We start from the raw sequence: 24,751 nt of genomic DNA on the forward strand, positions 1-24,751 counted from the left end.
CTTCGAACCTCTTATTCTACCTTCGAGCCCTAGCTTGGTCTATATCCATGGGCGGATGCACGTGGAGCCATATGAGTGCTCTAGCGCCCATTGCTTTTGGTGCGGAAGCACTGTTTTATGTAAACAATTAGTATTAAATTAACAAATAATTTTAGTAAGCACCCAGGAACAAAATAAACAGGTGGGTGCTTTGGTTAGAAAGTGCACTTGAGAGATCTCTAGATGGAACAGTCGCAGAATCGAATCCCTGAAAATATTTTTTCCATTTTGATATTAATAATCCCATTAGTACTTGTATTCCTCTTTTAATTTTATTTGCTTCATTTTAATTTTTCTTCTTTCTCTTTTTGTTTTCTTCCCCAATATCGTGGCCCATTCGGCTCCAAAAATGAATTGTCTTTTTCATATTTTTCTTTTCTTTTTAAGTGCCTTTGCTTTTTTTAATTTCTTTTCCCCAAACCCCATCTAACCTAAGCTGACGAAACTCCATTTTTTGCGATTGTAGAAGGAAATTGGTAATATGGTTTAAACTTTTTTGTAATTAATTAAAAATATTCAATTTATGTTCAATCTAAAGCTAATAGTTTTGCACTGAAGGATAATTCTGAAAATAAACGTAAAATAAGCAAAAGATGATATTTGTTTGCTTATTGTGTATTTTAAAAATGAAAATCGCAAGGGATAACCGTCAATAAATTAAATCTTTTAACTATAATATTAATTTTAGTATATTTGTTAAATATTTTTACCATCGTGGGATAAGACGTAGTTGTGCACTTATATGTTGTGACCGTAACCAGAGGCGGATCCATGATTTAAACTCTATGGGTTTAACTGTTAAGGATTTTAGCACTAAACCCATTATATATATTTTTAAAGTTACGGGTTCATATCCACTATTTTTGCAATTTTATTGAATACATATAAATTTTTACTCTACGTAAAAAGTTATGGGTTCAATTGAACCTGTCGGTAGAACACTACATCCACCTATGACCGTAACAACTGTAGATAAAGAGGCGGAGCACCCACGACTACAAGATCCTGGATCCGCCACTGTCTATATCAAACTTTTGTCCTCGATGCGACTTCTCGAGCCTTCAAAATTGGAGGCATATGATTTTGACCGTATACATCGGGCTCGCTCTTAGTCTATTTCGATATCGCTCTTGAAGTGACCCTTGAGCTCACAAAATCGGGTAGCCCCGATTTCTACATTACACAATTATTTAGTACTACATGAAAAGGTGTATATTTTGAATCAGTTGAAGCTGCTTAATTTCATAATTTGCCTTCTTGGTTCATTTTATTTTGAACTCCCTATTTTATCTGAGGAGCATCTCAAGCCATTAAGTTTCTGGTTCAACAACTCGAATCGGACAAGCGAATGTTGTGTCCATTTGGTACAACTCAAATTTACCTTTGCCTCTGAAATTTGTACAACAACAAAAAACTCAGTGTAATCCCACAAGTGGGGTCTAGGGAAGTAATGTGTCCGCAGACCTTATCCGTACCTCGTAGAGGTAGAAAAGCTGTTCCGATAAACCCTCGGCTCAAGGTGAAATGAAAAAGGCAACGCCTCTGAAATTTGTTTGTTAGGGAATATATGGAGATTATCCACATGACTCTCTTTCTTTCCTGGACTCGCGAACAACTTCTGGAATTCTGAGATGATAATTCACTGGCTTGGCATTCAAATTACAGATAGAATATATGTGTTGCAAACCTTCTCCTCACATTTTCAGTGAAATAGGAGCTGTAATGTTGGAGAAGGTGGATAATAAATATTTCGACTCAAATGAATCATTTGAAGTGTACATACAACAACTCAAGAATTAATTGAATATGCTTCGAACTTTACAAGGGCACTTGTTCTGCTAAGTTTTTTGTGCAACTTTTAGGCCGGTGGGTGCTGTGGAAGTGTGGCTCCTTTGGGATTGTCAGAGGCCTTCTTCCACGAGATAACATTCTGGAAGGCGTCAAGGTTTTAGCTCGGGACATGGCTGTAGCACCATTTTCATGAAGCTTCCCTACCTTCTTTGGTTTAGAAATATCAGCTGATGCTTCTTGTATTACAGTGAGTTTCTGATCTTGTCTCAAACATGATGCCATGGGAGATTTAGCATTTCTTAAGTTGGCTGTTTTTATTTGTGTAGCATGAGATCTCTCTGGTGTTATACTTGATTTCCTCAATCTCACTTTCCCGTCCGAAGACTTATGGCTTTTTATCCCACTATCCTTCTGCAAATTACAAGATATGACATGGTTCAGAAATATCCTACCTCTCTAGCCAATTGATTCTGGCAAAAACGAAAAAATTAAGAAAACCTCAAGATACATGACACTTACAGATAAATCATTTCGCAAGTCCTTTGAATCTCTATCATTGCCTTCAGGATTATCTTCTGTGCATCTGTTTTCGTTGTCAGAATATTCTACATTACCCTAAATAGGATGAACAACATATTCAAGAGAAGATTTAATTACCACGGTGACAGAAATCAAAAATAAGATGGTTTCCCTAAGTTGCAGCAATAAAAAGATCAACTGAATATGACTTACCTGTTTTTTCCTCTGTAGGTCAGCTTCCCTAAGAATTCCCCTTTCCTGAAAATCAATTACTCTGTCATAAGCATTTAATATAGGAATACTTACTATTAAAATCCAGTAAAGTAGAGGGTAGAATGCCTACATCAGTTCTTAGTCTGAAAGGTTTAGGATTAGTAGGTTTTGGCTTCTTGGACTTCCCTGAGGCACCAGCATTTGTGGAAAGCAAACCTTCTTTTAGATTCTTGGCCGCTGGTTGGGCATTCTATACACATCAATCATATTACGGCAGTGGTCAATACCAATGCATTCATAGAAATAATCTCACTTGAAGGCTGCAGAGCTATAAGAGAAGAAAATACCTTCTTGATGACTTTTTGCATCTTCTGCACGCCAAGAATATTTTCCCCAGCCTGGTCTACATTGTTGGTGAGATTTCTGCAGTCAAATTTGACACACGTAAGCACCAACGTTACAAATGATTTGTAAAAAATAGATACTCTGCTAGATTTTGTATTAAAACATGTAAGATAAGCAATATGGTTTCACACCTGTTCTCATCTGGAACTGAAACATTCTCTTTTGACACACGTAAGCACCAACGTTACAAATGATTTGTAAAAAATAGATACTCTGCGAGATTTGTATTAAAACATGTAAGATAAGCAATATGGTTCCACACCTGTTCTCATCTGGAACTGAAACATTCTCTTTGTCATCACTGTCCATGCATTCACTACCATGATGTCCTGCCCCTTCTGAAGTCTGAAAACAAATAGAGTGGTCCGTCTTATTTGGTTCAGTCCCCAAATTTCCTTTTGTGCCATTTTCAATATTGCCACCACAATGATCCTCTCCACTTGTTGCTTGACTTTTTGGAAGATCATTTCCCACCAAAGCTCTCTGATCAGTATCACAGCTCAATTTATCTGTCATGTCCACTTCATGGTTTTTTGAAGCAGTAACATGCTCTTCGTTACTGTCTCTTGATGTTAAATCAACTTCTGACTTACTGCATTCATTTTCTGCCTTTTCCTTGGAGTGGCACTTCTTTTCTAATTTAGCTTGGTTCTGAATGCTAGTTGAGTGTACTGGTCTGGCTTTGCGTAGTACTCGAGTTTGAGACTTTCCAGTACTCTTCGACGCCTTGCTTTTGTCCTTCTGAGAGTTTCCGTTCCTCAAAGCATCTCCCGGATTACATTTGATATCCTTGGATTTTTCAGAATAACCCAATACACGCTTCTTTTGATCTGATATCTCTAGCTTCTTGATTCCTTGACATATTTTAGTTAAAGGAGTTCTCAGTTCCACCGATTTCTTTAAACTGATGGCTTTCTTTGGGGAGTGGAAGACCAAAGCCTTTGCTATGGTCCTACTCTTTGGAACAGCAAGGGCTGCAGGTTTTGGATTTTGGACACTACGAAAGGAATTCGGATTTGGAAGGCATTTTTTGTTCCTTGGGGTAGTAAGATACTTAGCAGCAACTTGCTTTCCTTTGATTTTTGGAGTAGAAGTGGGCTTTGATGGATGACTAATCTTCTCTTTGTCTTCAATCAATTTATGAGAAATGTTTGAAACAACAGCTAACTTTGAGAGTCTAGACTTGGAAGATTTTGCTGGCACTGTGAGCGGACATTTTATGTTCTTCCTGAAACACAAAAATTAAAATTATGTCAACTGTCAAATAGGGAAACAATGAGATTAATTTAACTTTAGTACTATTATTTGGTCTATTATACCCTGTAGCACGTCTGCTTAGTGCTTTCTGAAGTCTTACATTAGGACTTCTAGCAGCCATTACCTAGAGTATAAAGAAGACAGCACTGCATTTAGAATTTAAGTACAACATCAATAAGGTCATTAGTCATTTACAGAAGGAAAATTGCATATAAGGAACTTACTCGAAGAACAAAATCCTTGTCGATTTTCTCATGATCCATTTCTTCTTCATGTTTTTGGTCGCAGCCTGAAAACAGAAAAGAAGTCATACTTTTGGAGTTTGGACTACTAAAAATTTCTAGAAATTGCTAACTAGCATCCCTCATCCAACAACTAATACATTACAGAAATCAGTTAACTCTCACCCCAACTTAACTATATATAGATATGCACGCATATATCTTAAGTACTCACTTATTCGCATAAGAGATCGTATGTGTGGGCAGTGGTGCTAGTCTGAATCAACTAACTTAAAATCCAAGATCCTGCTCTCTACCTCCACTGACTTGTACAATAATATGTGTAGATCACATCAATGGTGCATGTGGGCAACAGAAGTAACTCTCAATCTCATAGGGCAAATATACAATTAAAGCTAGGGGTTCAGAAACCCAGTACCTTTATAGAGGGTTCAGACCCTCTATAAAGTTCAAATTCTTGATCCGCCACAATCTTGACTAGTTAGAGCATCACAAATTCCTAATTACATCTGACTTTCGCAGGTAAAACTAGACCTAGGTTAAAGACATCATAAGGCAGAGTACAAAAATTCAGATTAGATTTTATGTTGCACGGACTCTCCAAAATACGTCGGATTCTCTAAAAATATATACCTTTTTTGGAGAATCCGACGCGCACCCTGCGATATTTCCGGAGAGTCTGAGCAACATAGATTACATTATCAATCGCAGTCAAAATTTGGACAAGATTCAGAGCTACTGATATCTAAGAAACTATGAAGCTCAATTATAGCAGCTAATCGTAAAATGCAAAAATAAGAAAAGCTTCATAAATAGAAACAGAGAGAGTTCAATTAAGGACCAAACATTTAATTTAAGCAAGGAAAATAGCGGATAAAAGAAAAGGAAACTTAACATACCAACACGGAGGCAGAACCAGTAACGATCGTCGGGGCGATAGTGGTCGGGAGTGGTGAAGTCGACGAACTTTGGGGCTTCAATTCTCTCGTAAAAGACTTCATCATCTTCCCATTCTTTGTCTTCTCCTCCTTTCTCTATCTCCATCTCGGGCTCGATTTCGGGCTGCTGCTTCTCTTCTGCCATTTTTTTTTTCGCACAAAGATTGGAGCGTCTACACAGTAAGGGTATGAGAGAGAGAGAGAAGGCAAGAAACAATCTGGCGTTTGTTGATGTTTTCTATGACAAGCGGCGAAGGCGGACTGAGTTTTAAACAACTGACATGTCTGTAAGTAGCCGTTACAAGTGGCATATTGGGAATTTAAACCACATCCAGGGCAACCTATGTAATTTCACTCAACTTTCCAATACAAGAATATAACTAAACGTAGGATTTACGTTATCTACATACTACTACAGTTTATTGTAATTTAACTAGTTATAGTATGTTATTGCTCTATTTTTCAGATTATTACTGTATCAAATTTATTATGGAGGGTTAGCTATTACCGTAGGTAAATTTTATCTGATAGTATAATCAGAGGTGGATGCAATGTGGTAGCTACGAGTTCAATTGAAAAATTCATTAAAATTTCTAAAATTAATAGATTTGAACCCATAACTTTAAAAATATAATGGGTTCAATGTTAAAAATTTTAAAAGTTGAACCCATAGAGTTTAATTTCTGGATCCGCTTCTGAGTATAATTACATTATTGAGAAAACGACTTTAATTGAAAGAAAGAAATGCTTATTATCTTCCTTCAAACTGATTAATTCAAATAAGAGGTTTTACAAATCGTAATTGAGTAGAGCCAAGAGCTGTTTCTTTTATGATTTATAATAATTATTGTTTGGTTCGCTATTCTGATTAAATCAGCTTAATTAGTCATAAGTTGATGACTAGTTATTATCACGTGAAAACAAAATCAAGCTAAGACCTAATTATCTTTCATTGAAAGACATCTTTCCGTTCTTCTTTTTTTTTTTGGCTTTATAATTGCTCGTCTTAATTATAATATTACAATATATATCATATTATATTATAAATGTGAAACCCAAAGGTGAAAATTAAATTATTAAGATATTCCTCAAAAGTTAGTTGACCCATTTGTCCTTGAGTTAAAATTTTTTATTAAATAATTACTTTTAAATTGAAACAGGTGAATATAATCTGAGAAAATTGTTCCATCTACCTATAGTTATTGTAGGTGTTATTGAGTAGTGCTTTATAGACTAAATTCATTCGACTAATTCAATGCAAGACCAATACCTATAGTTATTGTAGGTGTTTTGGTTCAAGATCCTCATCTTGTTGCATTATTTCAACAGTAACATTATAAGCAAAAATGTTATCGATAACAATATTATTTCGGTTCCATCTTTTCCCGATTGAGACGTAACTTATTGATATTTCTTCATTTTCATTATTTTTAGGTACCTGGACCTCCCCTAAGGTCTTATCATTTGTTACGTCTTGGGGCTCTTCTTGAGCCACTACCTCTGTGTTATGTTCACTTTGATCACTTGCTCCTTTTCTTCTTCGAGGATTTTTATCTTTAGAACCGATTGGTCTACCACGTTTCAAGCATGGCTTAGACTCATTTGCTTTAATTAATTGTTCTGTCGGGATATCAACTCGAATTGGAGCATTAGCAGCTGGAATATGTGACTTAGTCACCCTTGGTAGGTTAGTGAATGCATCTGGCAATTGATTTGCAATATTTTGTAAATGAATAATCTTTTGAACCTCTTGTTCACATTGATTTGTTCGAGGATCTAAATGAGACAGTGATAATGCATTCCAATCTATCTTCTTTTTCAGCTGCTTATTTTCTCCCCCTAATGTTGGATATTACTGATTCATCAAAATGGCAATCAGAAAATCTTGCCGTAAATAAATCTCCAGTCATCGGCTCTAGATATTTTATAATAGAAGGAGATTCATATCCAACATATATCCCCAACCTTCTTTGAGGACCCATCTTTGTGCGTTGTGGTGGAGCAATTGGAACATATATCGCACAACCAAAGATCCTAAGATGGGAAATATTTGGCTCCTGACCAAAAGCCAATTGCAATGGGGAGACTTTATGATAACTTGTGGGCCTTATCCGCACAAGTGCTGCTGCGTGCAAAATAGCATGACCCCATACTGAAATGGGAAGTTTTGTTCTCATAAGCATTGGTCTAGCAATTAATTGGAGGCGTTTGATCAATGATTCTGCTAGACCATTTTGTGTATGAACATGAGCAACCGGATGCTCAATTGTTATCCCAGTTGAAATACAATAATCATTAAAGGCTTGGGATGTAAACTCACCGACATTATCAAGACGAATTGTCTTAATTGCATAATCTGGAAATTGTGCTCTTAGCTTTATTATTTGAGCCAACAATCTCGCAAATGCTATATTGCGAGTTGATAGTAAGCATACATGTGACCATCTTGTAGATGCATCTACCAAAACCATATAATATTTGAATGGTCCACATGGAGGGTGAATGGGCCCACATATATCACCCTGTATACGTTCCAGAAATGCAGGGGATTCCATCCTAACTTTAATAGTTGATGGTCTAATAATTAATTTTCCTTGAGAACACGCAGCACAAGAGAATTCCTTAAATTGAAGAATCTTCTGATTCTTCATTGCATGTCCATGTGAATTCTCAATTATTTTACGCATCATATTAGAACCAGGATGGCCCAACCGGTCATGCCAAATAATAAAATTATCTTGATTAGTAAACTTCTCGTTTACTACGGCATGTGTTTCAATCCTGCTAATACTTGTGTAGTATAAGCCGGAGGAAAGAGCAGGTAACATTTCAAGCACATATTTCTTACCGGACATTATTGTAGTAATATAAAGATATTCAATCTTTTCATCATTTGTAGTCTCAATATGATAGCCATTTTGGCGAATATCTTTGAAACTTAATAAGTTTCTTTGAGATTTACTACAATATAGTGCTTCATCAATAGCCAAATTTGTTCCTCCTGGTAGTAATAAATTGGCTCTTCCAGAACCTTCAATTAATCTTGTACTACCGGATATTGTATTAACATTCGCTTCTTTCATTACCAAATAAGAGAAATATCTCTTATCTTTTAAAATAGTGTGTGTTGTAGCACTATCCAGAAGACATATATCATCTTTATTAATCTTGAGTCCAACTGAAGACTGGGGAATTTTCATATTCTTCATAAAAAAGACAAATAATACATCATAAGAAATATGAAAGACAAGCAGGAAAAAAACATTAAGAAATACATTAGAAATGTAGAAACTAGCAACACATGATGCATTAGGAAAATACACTCAAGAAAAATAAACTAGTTGCAAACATAAACATAACAACTTTTATAGCTTCATTCCCCAGTAAGATGATTAGTTCTTCAGTCAATATCCTCAAAGAAGTCCCCAACTTCTAAATGAGTAATATTTGTTAGGCCTTCAAAATCATCATCTTTATATGCAAGATGTGCCTTAGAATCATATTTATTTGAGGGACCTGCTTCATCATCATTATTTTGAAAGGTCAAGTGTGCCTCCACATTATTTTCTTTTTTCTTGAGGGAGGCTTGATAAAGTTTGACAAAATGTTCTGGCGTACGACAAATGCATGCCCAATGACCTCTCATACCACATCGGTGACACATACTAGCTTTACCTTTTGAATGATTAATTTGAGAACCCTTATTGTGCTACAATTTATTTCCACCATAATGACGATAATTATTTCGCCCTCTGCCACGTCCACGTTTACGACCATGTCCACGACCACGGTAATTATTTTGTTTTCTTTCAAACTTATAATATGTTGCTACAACATTCACTTCCGGAAATGGAGCTGACCCATTGGGATGGGCTTCATGATTTTTCATTAATAGAGTATTATTCTAACCTTTTTCACGGTATTGTTGTTGTAGCACCACATTTGAAGCGTGAAAAGTAGAAAATATTTTTTCCAATAAGTCCTCATCTGTGATAGTGTCTCCACATAATTTTAATAGAGAACTTACTTTAAAGATAGCAGAATTATACTCACTTACGGTTTTAAAGTCTTGCAACCTTAAATGTATCCACTCATACCGAGCTTTCGGTAATACCGTAAGTTTTAGGTGGTCATATCGATCCTTCAAATTAATCCATAATTCAAGTGGATCTTTTACGGTTAAATATTCAGTTTTTAACCCTTCATGTAGATGATGACGAAGGAAAATCATGGCCTTCGCTTTATCCTGATTTGATGCTTCATTTCCTTGTATAATAGTATTTCCAAGACCTTTAGCGTCAAGGTGAATTTCAGCATCAAGAACCCATGATAAATAGTTCCTCCCGGTGATGTCAAGTGCCACAAATTCAAGTTTTGATAAATTTGACATAGTGAAAACTATCATAAAAGATGAATAAGTTAGAGAAATAATTATAATAATAAACAATTAATGAAAACAAAACGATTAAGGTAAAAGAAATGAAAATAGAGCTATATCATGTTAACAATCTACTATTTCATTTTATTCTTGCCATAAAGTAGAAATTACATACTTGTTTCATTTCACTTTATATTATTGATATATATGTGTTAATAGAACTGAACGTGACTAACATTATTTATATGTTCCAATAAATATAAAGTAATTAAACTATAAAATTATTGCTTGTCAATTTATTTCTCACAGTTCTTCAAAATGCCTTAAAGATATGTTTTGATCTAGGGAGTCCATGAATATTATAAGTATGACATTAGTGCATAGCTAGTTTGATGACTTTGAGGTCCTCTAAGAGTTGAGCACGGAAGGAAATAGTTATTTTATCACTGCAATGTACTTAAACTATTTAAGATGCCCAAGCGCACAAGTAATCTGCAAACAATGAGCATATGATATGTACTGCCATAAATAAAATAATTATAATGATACATACCTTAATAAAATATGGCTCAACTTAGCGGGAGTTAAGAATAAAATTAGAGCTTCGTGCTGATAACGTGTTATAAAATAAAAGCAATGCAGTAAAATGTAAACAAGAAGAGATAGAGAGAATGGAGAAGTGTTTTCTTCTTTCACTTTGGTGTAATTTTTCATTGCAATTACATGGCCTTTTATAGGCATAAAAAGTAAAGATGATGGACATAAAATAGGAAATTTAATCTTTAAGTTATTCACAACATGGACATCCAATGTAGCATCTAATGTAGTATCCAAAGTAGTATCCAATGTACAAACTATTCATAACAATCCATTATTTCATTGAAAAGGATAAACAATCTCATTAGTCAAACAATCTAATCTAATTGTCTGATGCGAAAGATTGAGTTGACTATCAATTAAAAAATTTACTATAGTATTTCTGATAGCTTTGAGCAAGTCATCCTAATTCTGTGCTTTATGCGTAATAATACTTATGAAGATTATCAGTTCTAAGAAATCCAGGCTCGTGATACCACATGTAGGCATAAACTTTAATTGCATACCAGGATCTTGAACATGATATCTTACACAAAATCGTTACAGAAAACATACCTGAAGCGGAATCCATTATCTTGATGCGGAAGCGTTAATTGAAATTGATTTCTCGTCCCTTGCCCTAGCTTTCGTTACCGCCGACTTTAGTGATGGAAGAGAGAATAAAAAATACGATAACTCTAATGGGTGGGGAGATGACCAATTTATAGAGATTCTTATTTAATCCGGTACGTTCATTAAGTAACCGATCGGACGGATGAGATTTGCTCATTAATTAAATATTAATTATGTACCTTAAACCTATTGTGCCACGTATACATTGGAAAAATAACTTACAAAGAACTCTCCTACATTTCTTTTGATTTTTCAAACTGCAATATTATTCTGGTATGAGTGAAAAAAATTAAAAGAAACTGCAAGAAACAGGACAAGATAGGGCCGTGGAGGAAATTGAGGATTATGTATTTGTCAGTGTTGGGTTCTTTTGTATTGTTCATTACACATTTACTCTTATATGACCACCCTTGATCAGAAAAATTAGACAAGTTTCCTATAATTATAGTCACCGCAAGACAATTTCGGGGGTACGTTTTCATTTACCCCTTTAGCTTACAGCTATGATCATTTTACTTTATTAGTCAATCATTCAAATATTTAGCTATATCTGAAATCAATCCTTCCGAACAGTTCATTTTACATATTTTGTGTTAATCTAAATAAATAAAAACAATATTATCATCGAAAGGCTCTTGATTATTATGATAATTTTTTTCCAGGAAATCTATAAGGAACAAGGAAAGTAGATAATTTTACAAATGCAAACAAGAAATCTGTAAGGAACAAGGGAAGAAAATAATTGGAGTGCTCATAATTTATATGGAATCAATATACCGTTGCATGTGGCACTTGTTGGAATGTTAATAGTGATTTTAGAATCCCAGCCTGAATATGAATTTTAATTGTTAAGTCTGTAAACGTTTTGTTTTTATTTTTATAAGCTGCAATGTATATGGTATATATTTTATGTCATATACAATATTTCAGTTCCTTAATTACCAGGATTACACATGACTGCGTGGTGTGGTGGTACTCTAATAGTCACGAGAGAATTAACTAACAACAATATTTCAATTTGGATAAAATATATGACATACTTTAAGTGTATTTATTCATATTAATTATGTATTTTTATGAAGGTGAAATAATCCAAATATTGCTACTATAAACAATACACAAAGCCCTGCATAAGTTATGCGATTCTTATTTATGTGGAATACCAAAATGGCAACAAAACACGATTCGTAATGTTTATGTCCTCTTTTGTGAAACAAAATTACCCATAACAAGAAAACAAGAATTGCTTCAATTTTAACAAGGTTGAATCAGTGGTCTGCAAAATTACATGTTTCTCTTTTTATTTTATTTTTGTGTATTACAACATTTTATTTTTTAGCTTTATACTTTAATAAGAGATACACGTGCAACTTACTTGGTCAGAAATTAGTATAATAAAGAATGTGATGGGAATGCTCCAGTATTTATCAATATATGTTTGGATTGAAGTGACGTGCTCCTATGAAATTTTAAAGGCTTAGATCTCTGCTCCTCTACCCCTATCTTAAAAGCTCTTTTTCCTTCCAAACGAAAAGTAAATACAGAGCCCCATCAAATGAATGATGAAAAAGCTTCTTCGACAGATTTTTTTATACTCCAAATTCAAATCTGAAATTTATTAATAAGTTACAATTCAATTTATTTGAGCTCTGCAGTTTTTGAGATGGGTAACCCAACTTTATGGAAAATTAAAATTAAAAAATATTTTAATTATGGGTAGTGTAGCAAAAAAGAACAAATCTTATCTTCTTCTCTATAATTGACTGCTCTACAATATGAGACCTTTGTGAGATGTTTTGACGGAAATAATATAAGTCTTTTCATGCATTGAAAATCTCTATGTTATATTGTTATGATAGAACTTGATACAAGGAAGAGAAGGATATAATTGTGTAATTCAATAAAATGCTCCTTGAAAAAGCCTAAAGATCAAAAAGAAAGTTGCCATTGTAAATAAATAAAAAAAAAAAACAAGAGGAGCCAAGCTACAACGTAGTCTAATGAGTAACAAGGATGCAGATATACTGAGTTCTGTATTTTTCTTCATGTGAGAGAGGAGTTCTAGGAGAAGTAGGAGATAAGGGATCTAAGCCTTTAAAATTTATAAGGGCACGTGGCTCTAATCTAGACCTGTATTGATAATATTGGAGTGTTTATAAGTGGAGCAGATTCCGACCCATAAAGAATTACATAACATTGAAAAAAAATACTCTAGACTGTACAACCGACAAAATATCTTGCATCCACGTTATTATTTATAACAAGAACAACAATACCCAATATTATCCCACACCAGTAGGGTCTGTGGGGTAGCGTGAACACAGACTTTACCTCTATCTTGTGAGGAAAGTATAAGCACCACATTAATGAAAATATAGACAAGAAGGGACAACACCAAAAAGCCATATAAAAGCAGAATAAAAAAAACAAGATAGTAAAGTGATCAATAATGAAAGAAAATAACGGTTAGTCATAAAAACTTACTACCAAGGCTAGACTGCGTGCCACTACTACTGTTATGAACACTCTATACTACCTACTCTTCTACCCTAATCCTTGACCTCCATATCTTCCTATCAAGGGTCATGTCCTCAGTCAGCTGAAGCTACGCCATGTCTTGCCTAATCACCTCTCCCCACCTCTTCTTTGGCCTACCTCTACCTCTCTGTAGGTCCTCCAATGTCAACCTCTCACACCTCATCACCGGGGCATTTGTGCTCCTCCTCCTCACATGACCAAACCACCTAAGCCGCGCTTCCCGTATCTTGTCCTCAATATGGACCATACCCACATTATCGCGAATAACCTCATTTCTAATCCTATCTAACCTGGTGTGCCCGTACATCCATCTCAACATCCTTATCTCTGCTACCTTCATCTTCTAGACATAAGCGATCTTCACTGGCCAACACTCAACCTAATACAATATTGACGGTCTAACCACCATTCTGTAGAACTTAACTTTAAGTTTCGGTGACACCTTCTTATTATACAAAATACCAGAAACGAGTCTCCATTTCATCCATCGCGCCCCAATACGATGTGACATTTTCATCAATCTCCCCATCTCCCTGAATAATAGACCCAAGGTACTTAAAACTTCCTCTCATAGGGATGACCTGCGAGTCTAGCCTCACCTTCCCTTCCCCCTCTTGAGTCTCACCACTGAACTTATACTCCAAGTATTCTATCTTGGTCCTGATCAACTTGAAACCTTTAGAGTCCAAGGTCTGCCTCCATACCTCTAACAGTGTATTCACACTACCTCGCGTCTCGCCAATCAATACAATATTATATACAAATTGCATGCACCACGACACCTCCCCTTGGATGTGGTGCGTCAGTACGTCCATCGCTAGGAAAAACAAAAAAGGGCTGAGTGTCGACCCCTGACGCAACCCCATTATAATCGGAAAATGGTTCGAGTCCCCACCCATTGTTCTCATTCGGGTCTTTGCTCCATCGTACATATCATTAATCACCCTAATGTAGGCAACATGTACACCTCTAGCCTCCAAACATCTCCACAAAACTTCCCTCGATACTTTATCTTACGCCTTTTCTAAGTCGATAAACACCATATGCAAGTCCTTTCTCCTCTCCCCATACCGCTCCACCATATCCTAACAAGGTGAATGTCTTCTGTAGTCGAACTCTCCGGCATGAACCCGAACTAGTTATCAAAAATAGACACATTACTCCTCACCCTTAGCTCTACCACGCTCTCCTAGACTTTCATAGTATGGCTAACTTGATATCCCGATAATTATTATAATTTTGGATATCACCCTTGTTCTTGTATAGAGGAACCATAATGCTCCACCTCCATTCTTCGGGCATCTTCTTCGTTTTAAAAATGACATTAAATAACCTAGTGAGCCACTCCAAGCCTGACTTGCCCGCACATTATTATTTAATGGAAAATAAAAAAGAAAAACATTCTGCTACACAGCAAATACACACACACACACATTCGTAGTATTTAGTATTGTATTTAGCATTCGTAGCTAAAGTTTAAGAAAATTACCTTTCGTAGCTATATTTGAATTTTATAGCAAATCCATATGTCGTACCAAAACAAGAGATCAACAATCTCTCATAGCTCAGTTGATTAGAGCGTGCTTAATAAGCAAAGGTTTGATTCAACTCTCAATGAGAGCATTCCATTTTTCTATATTGTTATATTTCGCATTGGTTGTATTTGTTGCGCTATCTACAGATGGTAATTAAGCTCTAAACTATAATACTTTATAAAAATTTCTTAAGAAAAAATGACTACATGATGAATTATTGGGCCCGGAATCTTTGTAAGTGAAAGCCCAGAAAATGGATGCTATTTATTTGACGAATTAACCCAAAAAGTCGTCTGTCCAATTACATAACTAAAAATAGATAGTGAAGGTATAATATATACATAATTTATGTATTATATGTGTATTATTGTGTATAATCAATATATAATCTATGTATATGGCTAGAAAAAGTAAATAATGAATATGACCGGCTATTTGTATCAGAGGCGGCTCAATGTGACCTAAAGCGAAACTTTAAAAGGAGACCTTAAATATTTTGTTTAAAAATACTTCATATATAACTTTATTTGAAGATTAATCTTTCTTAAGATATTTTTTATTTTAGATAATGTTTTATCAATGTTAATTTTGAAACGTCTTTCATTTAAGGAACTGTTAATATTATTCTATAAGCAATATAGGTATTTGATAAAGAATTCAGTTTATCTGATTAAGTATATCAATTAAAGTATCATATTCCACTTCTACTATTATTTTTTTAGCACTTTTAATGTGAAAAATAAGTCTAAGCCAACAATATCTAATTGACTATTATGTTTTAAGGAATATAAAAGGTTTAATAAAAATAATAAAAACTAAAACAATAGAACATGTTCTAGATGTTGATAATTCAATACTTCAATTTGCTTATTGCGCTTTCGGAATGAACAAAAAATAACATGCAATATATTGTCCGACACACCTCAGGCTTTGAGTTTTGACAAAATAATAATTTTCTTTGAAGAAAGGGGAAAAGGAGTAAAGTAAACTTTGTTTTGTGAGAAGAAAATAAATAGAGAAGCAAAATTTGGGTTATATATCCTACTGAGTAAGTCAGATGTAATAAAAAAATAAAGTCTACATTCACACACTAAGGTAAATGTGTTGATTTTATTTACCTTATAATTCACCTCATTTATTTACCCAGAAATTGTCTTTTCATTTTAATCAAAATTTAATTTAATATTTGCTTTTTTTTTTAAAAAAAAACAACAACACCAAAAAACATAGTCCTTAATATTAGTAATTATTGAAACATGGGCCCCCCAAATTTGGGCCTAAAACACTTGCCTTAGTGGCTTGTGCTTGGGGCATTTGCATCTATACCCGCTTTTTTGTGTCACGTTTTAATTTGTGCCCGCTTTGCAAAAGAAATTGCAAGCGTACCCGCTTTTTCGCATAACTTCAGCATACAGGGCTGAAGTAGCAAAGACAATCACGCAAAACTTCAGCATTCTAGTAGTCGGGCTTGAAGTTCAGCTCTAGAGCTAAAGTTTTTGTTTTGTAACTGTCGAACTTCAACTCTAGTGCTGAAGTTTTTGTTTGTAACTGTCGAACTTCAGCTCTAGAGCTGAAGTTTTTGTTTGTAAGCTTCAGCTCTAGAGCTGAAGTTTTTATTTTGTAACTATCGAACTTCAGCTCTAGAGCTGAAGTTTTTGTTTGTAATTGGCGAACTTCAGCTCTAGAGCTGAAGTTTTTATTTTTTAAATGTCGAACTTCAGCTCTAGAGTTGAAGTTTTTGTTTGTAACTGGCAAACTTCAGCTCTAGAGCTGAAATATTTTCTGGAAAAATCAGCTTTTTATGTTATCGTCCACTTTAAATGCAGCAACCTCATTTCGTCTAACTCACACTCAGCTTTGCTCAGCCATTTTTATTGCTAAGCAACTGATATTCAAAAATACATTATACAGTTTTATTATACATTCAGACAACACATTTTTTTCTTTTTCTGAACACAGAAACATCTAATTCACATATATAAGGTTAGCTTTCCACTTGCTTAAATTATGCTTCTGGCTATAGCAATAAGTTTCTCCATAAATTATGTTGGAAAAATCCCAAGTACTAGAGGCTCTTTCTAAAAATGATTATTAATTTCTTGAAAACGAAATCCTAGATAAAAACGTTGTGTGAATACTGGTTATATACATAGCCATAATAGATTTCTTGCAGAAAAAGGAGAAGGAGAAGTTTGAGAAAGAAGAGGCGGATATAACTTTGAGGAGGAAAAGGAGAAGGAGGAGGAGAAATGGGGCTGAAGTTGTTTAAAAAGTGGGTACAAATTAAAAGTTTTTTAAAAAATGGGTATAGGTTAAATGGAGGCGACCGAATAGGGCACCCCGTGCAATTTTTAAATTGTACTTGGAGTCGACACTAATTTGTATAAGAGAAATTTCACAAACCACTATTGTTTAGTGGCTATTAGCTTTCTATAGCTACCATATACATAATTACTTCCTATATCTACTATTCAATTGTTACGGTAGTGTATTCGCTGTATTCGCGTTGCTGTATTTATGAATACAACATCAAAAAATGCCTAAAATCTGGGCAATCCAGCTGTACGCACATGTATTCGTGCTGCTGTGTTCATGAATACAATAGCAAAAAATGCTTAAAATCAGGGTAGTTAAGTTGTACGCGCATGTATTCACATGTTTTCGCGTTGCTGTATTCATAAATACAACATGAAAAAGCGCCTAAAATTATTACAGTCCAGTTGTACGCACATGTATTCACATGTATTCGTGCCATGTATTCATGAATACAGTAACGCCAATCACCTTAAAAATAGGTACTCTCCTAATATAACTCAACAAAATCAATTCTAGCATGCCTCATTATCAACCAATTAATTAGAATGATTTTTCAGTTGTATATAACTGCTGTATTTAACTTTTGTATTTGGTATATTTCAATATTTTTTTTAATGTTGTATTCATTAGATTCAATATTTGTATTTACTATATTCGCTATTTTATATTAAGTGTATTCAAATGTATTTGTATTAATTATATTTTAGTTATTCCTAATACGTGTTATTATTGTTGTATTGAATATATTTTATTGGTTGTATTCACTGTATTTCTATTTGTATTCAGTATATTTTACTATATTTTAAAATTAAATGTATTCACCGCCACACCTCCTTTTTACTACCTCGAAAGGGGTATTAAGGGGAGTTTTTCCAATTAAAGTGACAATCGAAACGGAATTATTTATATTAAATTTAGAGTCACCACTTGAGATATTTTATGGTGTCCCAAGTCACCAGTTTAAAATCCCGAATCGAGTAAGTTTGACTCTTATTTATGGTCTGCGAACACAGAAATCCGGGTAAGGAATTCTGTTAACTCGGGAGAAGGTGTTAGGCATTCTCGAGTTCCGTGATTTTAGAACGGTCGCTTTGATCATACTTAACTTAATCAAATTGTCTAATTACTCAATTTAAAACCTATGTGCATTTGCCTCTTTTAATTAAGAAATTATCTTAAAATAGGTCATGCGTACGTGTACCCGTTTGTTTGGCATGTCAAGAATCATGTCACACGAACGTGTCCATAATTAGTAACTCTTTATTATTGTTAAGAAAGTTTAGTCGAAGTTACGCGAACGCATATTCCGGTTTTGTTTTTTAAAAATCGTAATTATGTCACGCGAACATGTCCACAATCACGACGATACATTAACATGCCTAAAGCAAACTACGAACATTCATGATTGCTTAGTTCCCAATTCAGTGATTGTGTGTGAAAAGACTTGTGATTATGGAGTACTTTTACTAAATGAGATTTCATACTCATGTTCAGCTTCATTTCATTCTGATTTCAACCCTCCACGACTAATATCATTCACAAACGGCTGAAACAAAGTCTCCACTCAAATAAGCACTCAAGTCCAAAAGAAAGAGATATTACAAGAAAACTAAAAGAATGAACTTAAGCTATCAGGAAGAGGCACTAAAGAAGAAATCCCACTTTAATTAAGATCAAATTATGTACTCTAATCCCAGACTAGTTATACGTACCGACTCTACTTTAAAGGCAACTCACACATCCAAAACAACAATATACATTATAGTTACTTGATTGGAATATGAAAATAGTTTAAAGCTACTGTACACCTAAAGACCAAACAGAATATGTATTGTAGAACTTCACTTTTTCATTTTTTATCCAATTCATTAATCCAAAACTAAATTCTAACCCTTTAAGATTTGAAAAAAAAAAGAGAACAAGAACAATTCAATTCAAATGACAAACTAAAAACCTACTTCAAGCTTTACCCTTAATGAGCTAAAAGATCCCAATGGTGATAAACCAACATTGAGGCAGAAAATATCAAGCACGTGGAATTGATGTCAAATGGCTAATATTCACATTCTTTCCCAATCTTCTAACACAAGAATTCAACCACCAATTGTTCCATACATTCACGGTTTGGACTCGAAAAGCAGAAATAGAACCAAACTAATAGAAATAGAACCAAACTAATCGAAACTTTGGCTAAGGATGCCAACAGATTTAAACCAAGAAGAAGGAGTTTTACGATGTGATTGTCAGTCAATCATGGAGGACAAACAGGGCAGGAGATTATGAGATTCATATCAAATGGCGACATCGGAGAAATCACGATAGAAGGATGGATTAAGCACACACAAAATACTGGGATTGACCCGATTAAGATTCAGGGATTCGTACAGGTTTTTTAAACTAAACAAAGCTAATCAAACTTATAACAAGCAGAGAACAGCAAAGAACAATTTCAGAAACTCATTTCAGCATGTAAACTCCACCAAACCAAGCAGAAATATTCATGAAAATTGCCAACAATCAATTACGACCACACTTCTGTTGACAGTCACCAAATCGATTCAACTTCCGTTTATTAATCTCAAGAATCAATACTTTTTTGTAATATTAACCCAGCATTAGACAACAAATTAAGCTTCAATTCTCATGATGTTTCAACCAACACTGACATTAGGAAGAAAGAATTAGGAAGAAACCTGAAAATGACCAAAAAACAAACAGCGACTGAAAATTAACGCCTCGCACAACAACAGACTAAAGCTTCTCAAATGAATTCCATTTTAACCAAAATCCAGAATCGAAATTAAAAGATAGACTCTATAGATTTTGAAATTTTAGACAATAATCGACATCAAAATAAAATTATAGAACACTCTACAATATTTTTTTTGGTATTTCTCTGTTCTGGGACAAAAAGTGAAGAAGAACAATAGAAAAGAAGAAGAATATTTCGAACCCTAATTTTCTTCCTTCAATTTTTCTTTCGAAATTTCTCTCTAACCCCCCCTCCCCCATTGAAAATATGACTCCTCTTATATAGGCCTCTAGAAATCTCGAACCTTCTATGCTTCCTTCCCAAGAAATCTCCCAAAAATTTCCAAAATTCGAATCTGATTTTTACCCCTTTTTTGATGGAAAAAACGGACAAATGGAGGGAGTGGATCCAATTTCACTCAATCCTACGCCCCCCCCCCCCCATTTTTCCTAATTGTTATCTAAAAGAGTAAAAATCCGAAAAAACAAAGAGGGGGTATGTGAGGGAGAGGGAATCTGTCAGAAGTTATTAGCATCTTGGTGACGTGACGGGATGGGGGTGTATGCGAGTGACCTCGCCTGAGTTTCAAGCGAGTTGGGACCGATTCAGATGAAGGAGACGAGGGAATAATAACTTGGGCGCCATTTTTTCGTTCTTTAGGTTTAGGGTTTCTATTGGGGAAAATGTTATAAGGGGGATTATATATTAAAGGGCAGCGGGGCGGGTTAGAGGGAGCGGGTCGCGGGTCAGGGGTGTTTTTGGGCTGGGGTGAAAGGTTGAATTGGGGTGGGATTTTGGGCTTAGCATCAATTGGCGCAATTGAATTTTAAAACGGCCCCATTTTTCAATTTCTCCCTTTTTTCTTTTTGTTTTCTTTTCTTTCTTTAATTAATTAAAACCTAAATTAAAATTCTAAATTAATTTAAATTGTAAAATTAAGCTAATTACCTAATTATAACTTTTATAACAATTAGTTGACCCTAAATAAAAGAGAAAAATCACTAATCTAAAGTTAAAAACTAAAAATGTAAAAACAAGCCATTTTTTATTTTCACTTTACTAAAGCAATTAATTAATCCTAAAACATGGAAACAAAATCTAAATGCAATGCATGGTCTTTTTTGGTATTTCATGATTTTAATAAAAGTAAAGATGCACAGACATGCAAACAATTAACACAAATTCCTACAAAAATCCTATAAAATTGCAAACAATTGGGAAAATCTATTTCTTTAATTTGTAGGAGTATTTTTGTCACGGCCCAAATTTTCCACCTTCGGGAGTCGTGATGGCGCCTATTAATGGGATCTAGGCAAGCTAAACCTTAACTACTTGCTGCACTTTCATTTTTGCTTCTTTTAACAAACACATGTCGATAATATAATAAAAGCGGAATTTTAAATAAATAAGCGGAAGTCAACAATTATATATCTTAAGGCTACATCTATTACAACTTTTAAAAAATATCTCAAATACCCCAAAACCTGGTGTTACAGTGTCATTCAAGAACACAACAACTTTCAATTTAAGACCCACGGTCATGCTTCAACGTATAGATACTCGTCACCATGCCTATACGTCGTACTCAACAAGAAGCAAATATGACTCAACTCCTAATCCCTCAAGCTAGGGTTAGACCAAACACTTACCTCAAACTTCCACGACCAAGTCAATCCTCAATTACCGCTTTTCCTCTTGAATTCGGCTCCAAATCAATTGTATCTATACATGAATGACTTCATAACATCAACATATGCTAAACAATTCGAATCCATTGCCTAATTATAGCTTTTCCATCATTCTTCCCAAAAACCCAAAATCGACCCCGGGCTCGCTTGGTCAAAATACGAGGTTCGGACCAAAATTAAATCACCCATTCATCCATGAACCCGAATATATAATTTGTTTTCAAATTCGACCCCAAAATGAGGTCTAAATCACAAATAATCAAAAAGCCCTAACTCTACCCAAATCCCTAATTTCTACCCTTAATCATATGTTTTAGACCTAGAAATTCATTAGATGTTGAGGAAAATGGAAGAAAACGAGTTGGAGATTACTTACCCAAGAAGTTTTGGTGAAAAAGTGCTTCAAGGATCGTCTTGGAGCTTTGGAGAAGAAGAAGTTTTGTAAAATTTTGAGAAATCTCGTTTGCATTCTGTTTTTGAAACTTAAAATAACTAGGCAATTTAAAGCTACGCGTTCACGACAGACCTCTCGTGTTCGCGTTGGGTCAGGCCTTTTGGCCTTCGCGTTCGCGTCAAGGGGCTCGCGATCGTGAAACTACAACTTCTTGAGCCCTCGCGTCCGCGTGCAAACGAACGCGTTCGTGATGAACAAATTAGGCGGCCCCTCACCTGAACCCTACGCGTTCGCGAGTGGAAGGACACGTTCACGAAGGGTCTCCCCCTTGAGCTTCGCATCTCAACCTCCGTGTTCGCGAAAAAGAAACTGGACACCTGGGATCTTTGCCTTACGCGTTCGCGAGTGAGACCACGCAAACGCGAAGAACAAATTCCCTGTGCACTGATTGCAGAAAACCTGCAACTTTTACAAGGCTAAAACCATTCCGAAACACCTCCGAAACACTCCCGAGCCCTCGGGGCTCCTAACGAAACACATGTACTAACTCAACAATATCATACGAACTTATCCGTGCAATCAAATCACCTAAATAATTTCAAAAACAATGAATCAAACCTCAAAATCAAGAATTTTTCCAAAAACTTCATCAAGTTTCAAATTTAGGATTTCAAGTCCGAAACACGTCAAACGACGTCCGATTTTAACCAAATTTTACAGGAAGAATTTAAAACATATATAAGACCTGTACCGGGCACCGAAACCAAAATACGGGCCCGGTACCATCACTTTCTAATTCGATTTCATTTCTAATTTCCTTAAACATTTTCAGAAAACAATTTTTACTTAAAAAATTCATTTCTCGGGATCGGGACCTCGGAATTCAATTTCGGGCATACGCCCAAGTCCCATATTTTACTACGGACCCTCCGGGACCGCCAAATCACGGGTCCGGGTACGTTTACCCTAAATTTTGACCAAAGTCAACTTATTTATTTTAACATCAAAACTTAGCATTTTTCACAAAATTTCATATTTAAGCTTTCCGGCTATGCGCCCGGACTGCGCACACAAATTGAGGCAATTCTAAATAAGGTTTTCAAGGCCTCAGAAGCACAAAATGGATAAGAAAACAGGTGATGACCCTTTGGGTCGTCACATTCTCCACATCTAAAACAACCGTTCGTTCTCGAACGGACAGAAGAAGGAAGTACCTGAGTCGGGGAATAGATGAGAATAACGGCTCCGCATATCGGACTCGGACTCCCAGGTCGATGCCTCAGGAGGATGACCTCTCCACTGAACACGAACAAAAGGAAAACTCCTCGACCTCAACTGACGAACCTGCCGGTCTAGAATAGCCACCGGCTCCTCCTCATAAGACAAGTCCTTGTCCAACCGGACAGTGCTGAAATCTAACACGTGGGATGGATCGCCGTGATACTTCCAAAGAATGGACACATGGAACACTAGATGCACGACTGATAAGCTCGGCGGCAATGCAAGTCTATAAGCCACCTCTCCCACTCGATCAAGAATCTCAAACGGACCAATGAACCTATGCCTAAGCTTGCCCTTCTTCCCAAATCATATCATGCCCTTCATAGGCGAAACTCGGAGCAATACCCGCTCACCAACCATAAAAGCCACATCTCGAACCTTACGATTTGCATAGCTCATTTTCCAGGACTGAGCTGTACGAAGCCTATCCTGAATGATCCTGACCTTGTTCAAGGCCTCCTGAACCAGATCCATACCCAACAACTGAGCCTCTCCCGGCTCAAACCATCCAACTTGAGATCGACACCACCTACCATATAAAGCCTCATAAGGAGCCATCTGAATACTCGACTGGTAGCTGTTGTTGTAGGCAAACTCTGCTAAAGGCAAGAACTGATCCCACGAACCTCCAAAGTCAATAACATAAGCTTGGAGCATATCCTCCAATATCTGAATAGTCCGCTTGGACTGCCCGTCCGTCTAAGGATGAAATGCAGTACTCAACTCAACCTGGGTGCCCAGCTCTCGCTGAACTACTCTCAAAAACGCGAAGTAAACTACGTACCTCGGTCCGAAATGATAGATACCGCCACACCATGAAGGCGAACAATCTCTCGGATATAGATCTTAGCTAACCTCTCGGATGAATAGGAGACTGCCACAAGAATGAAATACGCTGACTTGGTCAGCCTATCAACAATGACCCAAAATGCGTCGAACTTCTTCCGAGTCAGTGAAAGTCCAATAACAAAGTCCATAGTGATACGCTCCCACTTCCACTCGGGAAACTCAATCCTATGAAACAATATATCAGGCCTCTGATGCTCATACTTAACCTGCTGACAATTCAAACACCGAGCTACATATGCTACAATATCCTTCTTCATTCTATGCCACCAATAATGCTGCCGCAAATCCTGATACATCTTCGTGATGCCCGGATGAATAGAGTACCGGGAACTATGGGCCTCCTCTAAAATCAACTCCCGAAGCTCATCCACATTAGGCACACAAACTCGACCTTACAATCTCAAAAC

The 24,751-nt window shown here is 35.7% G+C and overlaps 1 protein-coding gene across 2 annotated transcripts; it reads right to left on the minus strand.

Annotated features, from left to right (window-relative positions):
* Window positions 1–1,774: 1,774 nt before the first annotated feature.
* On the minus strand, window positions 1,775–5,636 carry LOC104212529 (uncharacterized). Of its 2 annotated transcripts, XM_009761823.2 has the most exons (9): window positions 5,366–5,636; window positions 4,449–4,513; window positions 4,287–4,348; window positions 3,230–4,195; window positions 2,910–2,985; window positions 2,693–2,812; window positions 2,563–2,607; window positions 2,350–2,445; window positions 1,775–2,241 (listed from the first exon to the last, which is right to left on the minus strand). In XM_009761823.2, the coding sequence occupies exons 1-9, from the start codon at window positions 5,547–5,549 to the stop codon at window positions 1,858–1,860; spliced, it is 1,998 nt and encodes a 665-aa protein (XP_009760125.1). In that variant the 5' UTR covers window positions 5,550–5,636; the 3' UTR covers window positions 1,775–1,857. The 2 variants fall into 2 exon arrangements, with proteins under 2 accessions (XP_009760125.1, XP_070017100.1); XM_070160999.1 differs by lacking the exon at window positions 4,287–4,348 and having other exon boundaries at window positions 5,366–5,581.
* Window positions 5,637–24,751: the final 19,115 nt, after the last annotated feature.

This window comes from Nicotiana sylvestris, chromosome 1 (assembly GCF_000393655.2).
Source record: "Nicotiana sylvestris chromosome 1, ASM39365v2, whole genome shotgun sequence".
NCBI lineage: Eukaryota > Viridiplantae > Streptophyta > Magnoliopsida > Solanales > Solanaceae > Nicotiana > Nicotiana sylvestris.